This window comes from Bos indicus x Bos taurus, chromosome 5 (assembly GCF_003369695.1).
Source record: "Bos indicus x Bos taurus breed Angus x Brahman F1 hybrid chromosome 5, Bos_hybrid_MaternalHap_v2.0, whole genome shotgun sequence".
Taxonomy (NCBI): Eukaryota; Metazoa; Chordata; class Mammalia; order Artiodactyla; family Bovidae; genus Bos; species Bos indicus x Bos taurus.
In genome coordinates, this window is record NC_040080.1 from 7,936,055 (window position 1) to 7,949,549 (window position 13,495).

The following is a 13,495-nucleotide window of genomic DNA, read 5'->3' on the forward strand; positions in this document are numbered from 1 at the left end:
AGTCAGTATTTTGTCACTTGAAGTCAATTAAGGATAGAGGGGCTACTCGAACAAGCTTATTTAGTCAATCAAGTGCCTAGATGTCACAATCTGGACTCTAAATAGCAAAGTCTCATAATCAATCTCGAGAGTCGGCTGCCAAGAAGAAAAGCTCTTCCAGGATATCGAGAACTGGGCCTCTGAAGACAACAAGAAAAATGTTCTTCATATTTTATCAGCCAGGCAGAAAACCCAGAGAGGAGTTTTATGAAGACTGAATATGGATGGAAAGATGCAAGTCTTTGCTACAATCTAGGTATGTATTTTAATTACTTCCTGAAACTAACTAGCTTAGAATTTTTTTCTTTTCTGGTTGTGCCTTGTGGCATGTGAGTTCTTAGTTCCCCTACCTGTGCCCCCTGCAGTGGAAGAGAGGAGTCTGAACCACTGAACTGCCAGGGAAGTCCCTAGGTTAAGATTTTAACATGGTCTGATTTGAAGAAGTGTCCCTGAATTTTGTTTAGTATTAGGTAGCTTTTATTGTGTAATAAGAAAGAAGTGCATAAAATGATCTATGACTATATAGTTGGAAAACGAGGATAAAGAAAAAGTTAACAAACATTTCCTTTACAACATAAAACATAGATATCTCTGAAAAAATGAAATGACCAAATAATTGAAAAAAATCTCTAAATGGATTTTATTTGCATATACTGAGCAAAACAAGCTAGAGAAAAAGGGTTCATACTGTATGACTTCACTTCCACAATACTCAAGAACAGACAAAACAAGCATGCTGATAGAAACGAGGCCAGTGGTTAAGGATGGAGGTGGGATTGACTAGAAGGGTATGCGAGGACCTTCTAGGTTGATGGCAATGTTCTATATCTTGAATGGGGTATGAGTTATATTGTTGTATGTAGGTATATGGACAATCATTATCTTTATAAAAGTAATTGTTTTTACATGAAAGCCCCAAATTATCTGGCTTTCTTGCACAATGACAAGAATGAGTTTCGAGTCATTCAGGAGACTTTTATTATTCAGTTCTTAGGAGATTTCCAATCCTTTCCTGGGGTAGATTCGTGCTAATCTTTACCCCAGAGAATTTCTTGATATGGACAAGAAATATGCACAAGGTGTTTCTGTAGTATCTATAATAGTATAAAAATCTCACCCCACTGAAATAAATCTTGATCTTTTAGACACTATTAAAGTCAATCATGTTTAACAAAACTTAAAAAAAAAAATACACCCCTTGCTTAAGGCAGAACTACAACTAAACTATCACTAAAGATGATAACTAACTGGTTTTGAAACTTTCAAGTGAAGAAGATTGGGGAATGATTATGTATAATCCACTCTAGAACCTTTCTTTTCATCATTTTAAATATTACACTTAACAATAACCGTACAGTCTTAGCCATTATTTGATGATAAGGGACAAAAAAGTTCATGGTAAAGGCATTCCCTCAAATTCTGGGCCACACAGTTGTGTTCTGATTATGTTCCAGTGAATTTAGTCATTGCTGTAGTTGAAAGAAAACCAAGAAGTGGTTCTGCATAGGTCAGACAAGTCATTCTGATAAGCCCAACTCTTTGAATAACCCCTTTTTAAGCTCCAAACTATATCACATATTCCAAAATTAATTTTGCTTAGGAACATAAATATAGGTTTTGGAAATAATACTTAATTAGACACTAATTTTTCCTATCCTCTGGAAGGGAACTGTTGATGAAGCTGCACACCTTGCAATGTCAAGGAACTAAGTGTCTTTCCCATACAGATACTGTAAAAGTAGACTCATGGTTCATAATGGTATTTAGCTCAGAATGCTTGCCTTCCTTCATGGAATCCCTTTTCTTCTTGGTGATAGATACTAAGTAGAAGGCATGTTAATGATCAAGGAGGATGAACTGACATTTCTGTCTCTACATACATGGTTCTTAACACAGAGATGGCAATGTCATAAAAGGAAGAAATAGCCTATAATGCTCAGACTTCTTTAAGCAAAGGACAAGTTTTAAAAATCACTGAGAGGACTTAGGGGAGTGAATCTGACTCTTTATTTCCATCTAAAGCAGTAGTAAGCACAGCCAACACAGAACTCCTTTATCTCCTACGTCTTTCTGCTGATATCTTCCAAGTTACTGTTGCTTCGGGAAATGCATAGGTATGGCCAAAAGAAATCCAGGGAAATTCAAAATTCAGGTGTTGATCCAGTAATTTCACTTCTAAGAATTTGGGGTTTTTCTTTTTTTGCCACATGGCTTGTGGAATCTTAATTCCCCGACCAGGGACTGAACCTGGGCCACCGAGTGAAGTACTGAGTCCTAATCATTGGACTGCCTGGGAAGTCCCACTAAGAATTTATTTTAAGGAAATAATTGATCAGTATAGAGAGTGTGTATACATGCACACACAATTCGATGTAAGAAATAAGTCTAGAAAAAGAAAGCACTAAAATCTCAATAGTTGTTTTCTCTAAATGGTGGAATTATGAGTAATTTTTAAAAAAAATTATGCTTATCTGTATTCTTTAATTTGCCTATAATATATGTAGAACTTGTATAATAATTAGGAAAATGACTGAGATGTTTTCCAAAAGTTTAAAGTACTGGCAAGTATTGGGAAAACATGCCAAACATGAAACCTTTGGGAGCAAAACATATCATAGAAACATAATTTTATATTTCAAACTAACAAACTGACTTTAGGTCTATAAGAGATTTAAAAAAAAGGATTGCATGTCTTTTAATTTTTCTTAATAACTGACTTTTCCTACACCCCACAGTTATTTGAACACTTTGATAAGTTCTGCATCTCTACATGGTGCAAGATAAGTGATGAATACTTGGAAATTGTATGTGATGGCTTCTTTCACAATGACAGTTCTTTCAAATTCCATCCACGTCTATCCCTTCTCACTTACACCAATCCTTACTGTCCAGGAGGATAACGATTAGGACGTGCATTCCTCTCTCCCCATAGTATATGTGAACATATGAACTTGTATGTGTATGCTTACTCATACCCACTTTTTACATGGTTACCGTGCACGTAACAGAATTAACAGTCTAGACACAGAGGCCATCACCCTGAGGATGATTACTAGTTTCAAGACCTGGAAAATGCAGCTCACCATGTAAAAGTATCTCACCACGAGAAATCAGTAATTTTCAAAGCTGGTAAAACTTAATATCAAACTGAAGCTACAGGCAGGTTGACTGGATAGAGAAATATTTAAATCAGCACCAACTGTACTGCTACAAAGCTTACCTTACAGCTTTGAAAAACTCTGATTTCTTGTGTGTTTCAGTGGTGAGCTGCATTTCCTGAGTCTCAGCCGACTTCGCAGCAGGTACTCTAGTCTGATGAAGATCAGCAACAGGAAGCCCTCACTGACAGACACACTGGTATCATTCACTGAGTGGAGATAGTGAAAGAGCAACATATTTCCAAAGGCAATTCAGACCGTGTTAATAATCTAGGCTTACACAGTAAATACAGATTTAACTTCCCATGGCAGAAGCCTGGGAAAACCTGACTGCATTTTCTACAAAGCATTTGGTTTCATCCTACCTACTTCTTTGGGATGATATTCATTCATCATAGTTCATCACTTAACTGTCTCTTTGAAAAAACAAAACAAAGAAACCTTAGGTATGAATTTGAACAATAGAATGACATATCTTCTAGCAGCAATATTGGAATCTTAAAGTAGAAAAAAAATCAGTGAGGTAAACCTTTACCAATTTATAAAAATTAGTGAAGTAAACTTTTATCAACTTTTTGCATCATCTTTATCATCGTTATCACCTCTCAAAGCTGGGACAATCACATCTGTAAATCTTGTGTAGTCTCTATAGAAATATTTTTGTTAATACTGAAATGAGCATTTCATGTTTTCAAGAAAAATGTTTCCTAACATGTCTTTAATACAGTTCACAATGAATCGATAGTCAGAACACAGTTCTAGAAATCATGTTTTAGGAAACATTTCTTTAAAAACATCTTGAAATACATATTTTTTTCACTGATACTTTTGAATTTTAGCCTAATCCTATTTATTCCCCTAGATGGTGCTGTCTAAACAGTACTATTAGCCCTACAGCTATTTAAATTTACATTAATTAAAAAATTCTACTGGATGGCACGGTTCTAGACAAAGCATCTGAAGAGAGAGACGGTCATTACAGGTCAAAGGCCTTACCTGGTCTGAGGAGGTGTGGGTGTGTAAAGGGGCTGGGCTGGCCTAAGTATCGGTTTGGAATCCTCCTCTCTGGGATGGGCTGCAGGGAGTATCTTCGCCGAGAACATGACAAGCATCCTGAAGGAAAAATAAGGACGATGAAATGGAACAGTGCATCTAGCTAGTCCTCACAGTACATACACATTTATCTGGCTCCAGCAGTAGGTTGCTTTAGAAAAATGCAAATCGGTATCTCCTTCAATATTTGCATGGCTCTTCCTCTGAGCCAGCCAGAGCCTGTGTTGGGCCTCAGGGATATAGAAATAAGACTCTTTTTACCTTGAGTGACTTTGGTCTACTATTACATAATAGAGGCATACATACCCACAGTATGATTAGCATATGAATAAGGAGCTAAGGGAACAGAAGAGAAAAAACAGACAAAAGCAGGGGAAGGGGTAGGAAGCATTTCATTGAAGTAGTGTTACGCTGTGCCCTAAAATTTAGAAAAAGTGAATGTTTTTACTGAGAATATGTGAAGTCTGGGGAAATATGCACATACTCTCATTTAATCTTGGAATGTTAGAGCTAGAAGAAATAATGTATGAAAAATGCTTAATCACAGTTAGTACACAAGAAGCTAGTAACCTTCAAACCAGTACTGAATACTAGAGTTCAATACTCTAGTATTCAATGAGATCTATTAAGTGTGTGACTGGCACATGCTGGAAAAAACACAAGAATAACATAAGACTATCTGCCCTGGTCTTAAAAGAATATATAGTCTAGTGGATGTGAGACAGAGCAATGCCACATGGTGAGCACAGTGGTGGATTCATACACAAGGTTTCTGAGAGCACAAGACTAAAACAATGCTGTCTCGGTGACAAAGACAGGACACAGAGCTCTGGGGAACAGAGCAGCACACAATCGGTGCTCCTGTGGGGCTGCAGAAGTAGGTGCCGCCTACTCTGAGCAGGAACTGGTCAAGTGAAAGCGACAAGGGGAGTGGAAGGTATCATGAATGAGACACGAAAGGGAAGGCATAGAAGACACCGTGCTTACATGTGCGTGTGTGCTTACTAAGGGAAGAGGGACGGAAAAAGAGTTTCAGGTCAGTGCTGCTGCTGGAGGGAAAGCAAAATATCGGCAAGATAAGGATCAGACACCTAAAGGCTTTGTACACCAAACTAAGGAATTAGATTTTTAACTGTCACGAGGTTGGCATTATCGCTTTAAAAAAAATAAAAAACAAATAAGGAATTAGATTCTGAAGTAATTTGGGCAATGTTGGCTCATATGATAAATAGTCTACCTGCAATGCAGGAGACCTGGGTTTGATCCCCAGGTCAGGAAGATCCCCTGGAGAAGGGAATGGTAACCCATTCCAGTATTCTTGCCTGGAGAATTCCATGGACAGAGGAGCCTTGCAGGCTCTAGTCCACAGAGTCACAAAGAGTCAGACATGACTGAGCAACTAACACTTCCACTTTCTCATGCAGTACTTAGAAAGCTAGGATTTAAATTCAGTTTTAACTTCAAAATCTTTGCTCTTTCCCCTCCACCTTGCCACTCAGTAAGTCCTCTCTGCCAAATTCCCAATGACATAGTTAGTGCCATACAATCTCCCTGCATACATACAATCACTCCAATAGCAAAATGTGAAAGTCTACACAAAGTTAAAGGTTCTAGTAGGCATTATCAAGTAGGAATGACAGTGTATGTATTTAAATTTCACTGAATACTATTCTTCCTATGATTGTTATTTTTAATCCCTGTTTCATTAAAAAAGTTTGTCTCAGTGCCCTAAAATGGTTTTATCACTGCAATATTTTGCATGGTAGCCCCCAAAAGATATGTCTATGCTGTAATTCCCCAGACCTTGTGACTGTTAATTTGGAAGAAAGGTTTCTGCAGATGTAAAACTAGATTAAGGAACTTGAGATAAAAAGATCATCCTAAAAAAAAAAAAAAAAAAAGATCATCCTGCATTATCTGGGTCAGTCCTAAATCCAATGACCTGTGTCCTTACGAGAGAAATGCAGAGGGAGGAGAGAGAGGAGAAGGAAGCAATGTAACCACGGAGGCAGAAATAGGAGTGATGTGGCCACAAGCCAAGGAATACCTAGAGCCACCAGAAGCTGAGACGTAAAGGATGGAGTCCCTCCTAGAGCCTTTGGAAGGAATGGAGCCCTGCTGACACATGATGTCAAGCTTCTGGTCTCCAGAACTGTGAGACAATGCATTTCTATGTTTTTTTTTTAATGTATTTATTTAAAAAAAATTTTTGTTGTGCTGGGTCTTTGTTGCTGTGTGTGGGTTTTCTCCAGCTGTGGAGAGCGGGGGCTACTCTGTTGTGGTGCATGAGCTTCTCACTGGGTGGCTTCTCTCGTTGCGGAGCACGGCTCGAGGTGCAGCTTCAGTAGTTGCAGCGCTTGGGCTCAGCAGTTGTGGCACACGGGCTTAGTTGCTCCGTTGCATGTGGAATCTTCCTGGACCAGGGATCGAACCTATGTTCCCTGCACTGGGGATTCTTATCCACTGGACCACCAGGGAAGTCCTCTACTGTTTTAAGCAGACATGTTTGTGTTAATTTGTTATGGTAGTCTCAGGAAACCAATATAATGACTTTCTAAGGTTGAAATAAGTATGTCAACTGCTTGAGTACTTTTTCAGAGTTCACAAATTCTTCATTTTTCCAAACCAAAACATGGAAGAACTAAGAAGTAGGTTATTAAAGCTCAGTAACCCAGAGGTCATATTATGCAAGGGGCATGCTGCGGCCATACTATAACAGGTTCTGCTGGTTTATGGGGCACTGTTTGAGGCTTCTAGGAAAACATAGGAAAAACAGTCCAGAGGGTTAAGGATGGTCTGGTTTGACTCTGGACTAGCTCCATTTAGAAGGTCTGGTCCCTACACCAAGCCCAGAGTGACACCACAATGCAGCCCTCTGACATAAGCTTGTAAGTCTGCTTGCCACATAATCAGTATCCTAACGTCTCCTAGCAGTGGTCCAAGGTAATAACATTGTCCTCAATGTAAAAATGCCTATTTACAGTCACTGCCTCTACCACCAGCACCAGCAGAGCCTGAGCTGAGAGGAAACTACGGTTCTCACTCCCTAGAGCAGCCCTTTCCAACCATCTGTTAAAAACATGGTGGATTACTACCAAGTTCTAGGATTGGAGAGACATGCTTCACCTGAGGACATTAAAAAGGCTTATCGAAAAGTGGCACTTAAATGGCACCCAGATAAAAATCCAGAAAACAAAGAAGAAGCCGAGAGAAAATTCAAAGAAGTAGCTGAGGCATATGAGGTATTATCACATGATGAAAAACGGGACATTTACGATAAATATGGCAAAGAAGGATTAAATGGTGGAGGTGGAAGTGATTTCGACGATTCTTCTGAATATGGCTTCACATTCCGTAAGCCAGATGATGTCTTCAAAGAAATTTTTGGTGAAAGGGACCCATTTTCATTTCATTTCTTTGAAGACTCACTTGAAGACCTTTTAAATAATTCAAGGAGCTCCTATGGAAGCAGAAACAGAGGTGCAAGATCCTTTTTCTCTACATCCAGTGAATACCCAGTTTTTGAGAGATTTTCTTCATATGATATAGGATATACACCATTTGGTTCACTGGGCCATGAGGGACTTTATTCATTTTCTTCCCTGGCATTTGATGATAGTGGGATGGACAACTACATTACTGTTACAACTTCAGGTAAGATTGTTAATGGCAGAAATACCAATACAAAAAGAATTACTGAGGATGACCTAGAGAGAGATGAAGACAACGGTGAGTTGAAGTCCTTTCTTTTAAATGGTGTGGCAGATGAAGAGGGCTTTGCTGAAGAATATTGTTGGAGAAGACAGTCATTTAACAATTATTCACCAAAGTCCTGCAGCCCCAAACATGCAAACAATGATGAGCAGGGTATAACTTGGGTCACCAGCAACTGGAATCCCTCTATTTTCTCAGCAGGATTCAAAGAAGGTGGTACGAGGAAAAAAAAGAAGCATAAAGAAGTACAGAAGAAGAAGTCAACTAAAAGGAATCGTTAAATTGATTCTTCAGACACATTATGTTCATATAACATTTGAACACAACTCTGTGTGTGTTTCTGTTAGTCTTGTAGATAATATTTGTTTAATACTACACTAAGATTATGTTTTTAACGTGCTTAGCAGGATTGTAGACATCTGATGAGTGGTCGTTTGGATTAGATTTGTTAGAAAAAGATGAATCGTGGTAACAGTGATATTAAGAGTTTAGAAAACAGCAACGATTATTTTACTTTTTGTTTTTGAGATAAATGCTTATATGGACTTCCCTCATAGCTGAGTTGGTAAAGAATCCACCTGCAATGCAGGAGACCCCGGTTCGATTCCTGGGTTGGGAAGATATGCTGCAGAAGGGATAGGCTGAGTGAGTGAATGAGTGAAGTTGCTCAGTCGTGTCCGACTCTTCGCAACCCTGTGGACTGTGGCCCAACAGGCTCCTCTGTCCATGGGATTCTCCAGGCAAGAATACTGGAGTGGGTTGCTATTTCCTTCTCCAGGGGATCTTCCTGACCCAGGGATCGAACCCAGGTCTCCTGCATTGCAGGTAGACGCTTTAACCTCTGAGCCACCAGGGAAGCCCAAGGGATAGGCTACCCACTCCAGTATTCTTGGGTTTTCCTTATGGCTCACATGGTAAAGAATCTGCCTACAATACTTATATATTATATATATCACATACATACTTATATATTATGAAGCTTTTCTTTAGTCAAGTCTATAATCATTCCTTTGATCTAATTAAAGCTACTTTATAGACTTCTGACACACATAAAGCATTAGCAGCTAAAAATGTATTAAAACACATGGGTTCAGTCTACATAGTTATTAATGAGATGACTTTTTTCAGTGATCACAGAGCACTTCAGACACAACTTAAGACACTATAAAAATGAACGTATAAAGGCATTTTAAGTTAAAAATAGCTACACTTATATCTGGACGCCTATGTTCATAGCACACTTATTCACAAAAGCCAAGAGGTGGAGCCAGTCCAAATGTCAATTGACAGGTGGATGGATAAATATTTATACATATAAGCATACACAGATTCTGAATTCAGCCTCAAAAAGTAAGGAAACCTTGTCACATGTGACAACATGGATGAACTCTGAGACATCATGATTCTACTTATATGAGGTATCTAAAGTCAAATTCATAGCAATAGAAAGTGGAAATACGGTTACCAGGGGCTGCAGGGAGGAGGACAAAGCGCTGTTAGTGGATACAGATTTAGATTTGCAAGATGAAAAAGTTCTGGAGATCTTTTCACAACTGTTTATTTAAAAGTTATTAACATGGAAAATTTGATGTTACATGTATTTTACATGCAGAAGGCAATGGCAACCCACTCCAGTACTCCTGCCTGGAAAATCCCATGGATGGAGGAGCCTGGTAGCCCAGTCCATGGGCTCGCGAAGAGTTGGACACGACTGAAGTGACTTAGCAGCAGCAGCAGCAGACAGACTTTTAACCGGCTACCGGGCTTCCCAGGTGGTGCTAGTGGTAAAGAACTCAGCTGCCAATGCAGGAGACCTCAGAGATGCAGGTTTGATCCCTGGGTGGGGAAGACCCCCTGGAAAAGAGAACGGCAACCCAATCCGGTATTCTTGCCTGGAGAATCCTAGGGACAGAGGGGCCTGGTGGGCTACAGTCCGTGGGGTCGCAGAGTCAGACACGACTGAAGGGATAGCATGCATGCACGTATTTTACCACATTTTTTTTTTTTTTTAAAGCCAGACTTATCCTGGGTTCTTCAGAGCAATGTGGCTGTATCATGCATGGGTGGCCATCAGTGACTTATTTCTAATTTTTTGAGTATGTACACAGGATATAAAAATACATTACTCTAAAATACCAGCTTTAGCCATCGCAACCTAGGCTTATGATGGAAGAAAAACAGATGAGTTTCAGAGTTACAGATATATCAGATATTGAGCAACTGGTTTAAGCTCAATGTTTTACTATATTGGCTTCCTTTAAATGAATTTAATATCAACACAATTACTTCTTAGCTTCCTGTAATTATTTCATTTTCAAAATACACTGCTTTCATCCTAGTATTTTTATTCTTTCACTCATTCAATGGTATTTTTTGAGTACCCACTATTTGTGAGGTAGTATCCTAGGTACCTGGGATACAATAATGAACAAACAAAAAACTCTTAGCTGTCACAGAGCTTAGACTGGAGAGAGACAATAAACAAATACTAAGTAAAATATGTTAGTCATAGGTGTAAGTAAAAAAAATCAGGGGAAGGACATAGAAGTTTTGGAGCAAGAGCATTGACATTTCAGCCAAGGTAGCCAGGGTGAAATGATGGTTACATGTGAGAAAAGATCTCAGTGAAATGAAGGAGTAAGCCATGTGGATATCTGGTCACAGAGGATTCCAGGTAGCAGGACTAACAAGTCCAATGTCCCTAAAGCATGTCGTATAAGGTGCATGAGGAACGTGGAGGAGATCTGCATGGCCCTTTCTGAGAGCAAGTAGGTGAAGTATGAAAGGTGACAGAAGTCCACAGTATGCAATGACTTCCAGAAAACAGTATAAACTACGGTATAACATTTGGGACAGGAAGCCACTGGAGGCTCTGAGGAGAAGAGTGACATACTCTGACACACTTAAACAGACCTACTATGGCAGCTGTAAGTAGGACTTGCCTGGCTGTCCAGTGGTTAAGACTTCACACTTCCATTGCAGGGAGCAGTTAGGGAATTAAGATCCGGTTGCCAAGAGTCAGATACAACTTGGCCACTTGACAATATTGCCTTTCTTGAGCTTCCATGTCACTTGAGTCAAGACTCTAATCACCATCCTTTGCTATATTCTCATTTGTTGCTTCTCTATCATCTGACTAGACTGTAACTCTAGGCAAGTGGAGATTCGTCCAGAATGACTCCCTAACTCAAAAGTTATTGACTCAAGTTATTCTGGCTCAATAAAAAGTTCCCAAAGAACTCTACTTAGCTAGAGTAAGACCTAGCACAAGTATAACAGGAAAAGGACTATATGGCAAATCACAAAACATTCCTGATTTGCTACTTGTGATACTGTGTTAGTTTCAGTTCCCTATCAGTAAACTATTTGCTCTAACTTACTGGACTTGTGAAGATCCGATGAGATCATTCATTCAGAAAGCCTATATATGTATGGTGGTGGTTTAGTCACTAAGTCAACTGAGACCCCATGGTCTTAAGACCCCATGGACTGCAGCCCGCCAGGCTCCTCTGGCCATCGGATTTTCCAGGCCAAGAATACTGGAGTGGGTTGCCATTTCCTTCTCCAGGGGATCTTCCCAACCTGGGGATTGAACCCAGGTCTAATGAACTGCAGGCAGATTCTACACTGAGGGAATTCCCCTATATATGTATATTATGATATTAATAGAAGAGGTAGTTAAATTTACTTATTCTACTGAGGCAAAATGAAGAATGATAAACACATTTTTCAAAGATCTTAGTGTGTATAATCCAGTAAACTAAAAACTTAAACTACACTCAGTAGTGCTCAACTCTTTGCAACCCCATGTACTATACATTCCATGGAATTCTCCAGGCCAGAATACTGGAGTGGGTGGCCGGCCTTTCCCTTTTCCAGGGGATCTTCCCAACCTAGGGATTGAACCCAGGTCTCCTGCATTGCAGGTGGATTCTTTACCAGCTGAGCCACCATGGAAGCCCTGGTGTAATTCAGTACCTTGTCCTAAACCTTGATTAATCAGGTTTCACACAAAGCCTCAACAAATACAAAAAAAGAGAAGTCACAAGTAAATCAGTGGTTCCAGCTCTAAATCATAAGCTATGGCCTTTGTGTTCAAGACTGACTAACAGCCTATCTATTCACCTACTCTCGATGATCTTGGGACAGATTTCTGCAGCCTAGCTATTAGAAGCAAAGAGCAAGTTCTGTGCACTGGACAATTATTACTTTTTATTTTCATATTTTAGAGTTAGGAGTAAGTCTTGCTATAATTACCATCCCACTATCAATAAATTCAAGTATGAAAGTGAAGTCGCTCAGTCGTGTCCGACTCTTTGTGGCCCCATGCACTGTAGCCTACCAGGCTCCTCTGTCCATGGGATTTTCCAGGCAATAGTACCGGAGTAGATTGGCATTTCCTTCGCCAGGGGATCTTCCCGACCCAAGAATCGAACCCCGGTCTCCGGCATTGTAGACAGACGCTTTACCGTCTGAGCCACCAGGGAAGTCCAAATTCAAGTATAGCAACACAATAAATAAATGCCAAGACACGGTTTTGGTGTCACAGACCACATGCTCTGATGCACACATTATTCATCTATCGCCTCAAAAAACTAAAATATGATTCAATGGCAGATCTGCCTGAAAGGCAGATGATTCAACCTTCACTGATCAAGTTTTCATGTTTATTGCATTAATTCCTCACGATACAATACACCGTAAAAATATCCTCCCCCCCCCCCCATATTCCCAGAATACTCTACCTTGCCTTTACAAGCAAAACTTTCAGACATAAAAAGCCTCAGGAGTATTTCCAAATATTACCTCTTCCAAGAGGAACTACTCAAAGGATTTGTATTATTAAACTTAACGTTTCACGTCCATTTCGTGAGAGCCAGCTCTCACGTCAACTCTTTGAAAACACGAAAATACGATTTTAAGTTATCCTAAACTTACTAGGTTATCCTAACAAGAGCTACCTGATGCGAGACACCTTGTCACCAGAACAAGTGTGATAACTGACACAAGTTTCTTGAGTCCGCAAGACTTAGCCCCTCGGGGAAGACAGCACACACTTTTCTCTCTGCATGCATTTCAACTCCCAGAATACCTCAACGGTACAGAGAACACCGGGCCCACCCTTTGTCAGGGGCAGTAGGAGGAAGAGAAGAAATTTGAGGAGTGCACAGAGGGTTTGGGCGTGGAAGTCCCGGTAGAAGGGTCCGCCGAAGCAGGGGTCGCCTGAGACCAACTTGGATCCCGCTTGGCGCGCCTCAGGCTTCGCAGAGCAAGCTCCGGAGGGGACACTGTGGGAGGTTAAGTCTAACCTGAGAGGCTGCGGGCGCTTGCTACCGCGGGAACAAGCCTAGTTGCAGAGAATAGCCAACGCATAACTGCCACGCTCAGGCGTCAGGAAGGAAACGAGGAAACCTGCCGGAGAAGCGGTCGCCAGCAGGGCTGCGTCGCCAGGAAACCTGGCCAGGCGCCCCTCCCCTTCCGGCCGGCGCCGCTCGCCGGGCTTTCCTCCCACAGCGGCGCAGTATGTTTAC

The 13,495-nt window shown here is 40.4% G+C and overlaps 2 protein-coding genes across 4 annotated transcripts in view; one reads left to right on the forward strand and one right to left on the reverse strand.

Moving 5' to 3' along the window:
• The window catches only part of XPNPEP3 (X-prolyl aminopeptidase 3), a 43,910-nt gene extending 30,426 nt beyond the window's left edge, over positions 1–13,484 (reverse strand). Inside the window, exons 1-3 of one of the 3 annotated variants that reach the window (XM_027540699.1) lie at positions 13,274–13,394; positions 4,194–4,310; positions 3,260–3,406 (exon numbers count right to left, since the gene is read on the reverse strand). Coding sequence is in view for 2 of the 3 variants with exons in the window: in XM_027540697.1 (XP_027396498.1) it covers positions 4,194–4,310; positions 13,274–13,337 (181 nt within the window). In the remaining variant the exon portion in view is untranslated. Of the gene's footprint in view, positions 1–3,259; positions 3,407–4,193; positions 4,311–13,273 lie in introns of all 3 variants that reach the window. The other 2 variants (XM_027540697.1, XM_027540698.1) reach the window with 2 other exon arrangements.
• On the forward strand, positions 6,723–8,290 carry DNAJB7 (DnaJ heat shock protein family (Hsp40) member B7). Its single transcript, XM_027540702.1, has one exon. The coding sequence runs from the start codon at positions 7,331–7,333 to the stop codon at positions 8,243–8,245; it is 915 nt and encodes a 304-aa protein (XP_027396503.1). The 5' UTR covers positions 6,723–7,330; the 3' UTR covers positions 8,246–8,290.
• Positions 13,485–13,495: the final 11 nt, after the last annotated feature.

What these genes read in the sequence shown, in the direction of transcription:
- DNAJB7 (XM_027540702.1), top strand. Translation starts at nt 7,331, where the DNA reads ATGGTGGATTACTACCAAGTTCTAGGATTGGAGAGACATGCTTCACCT.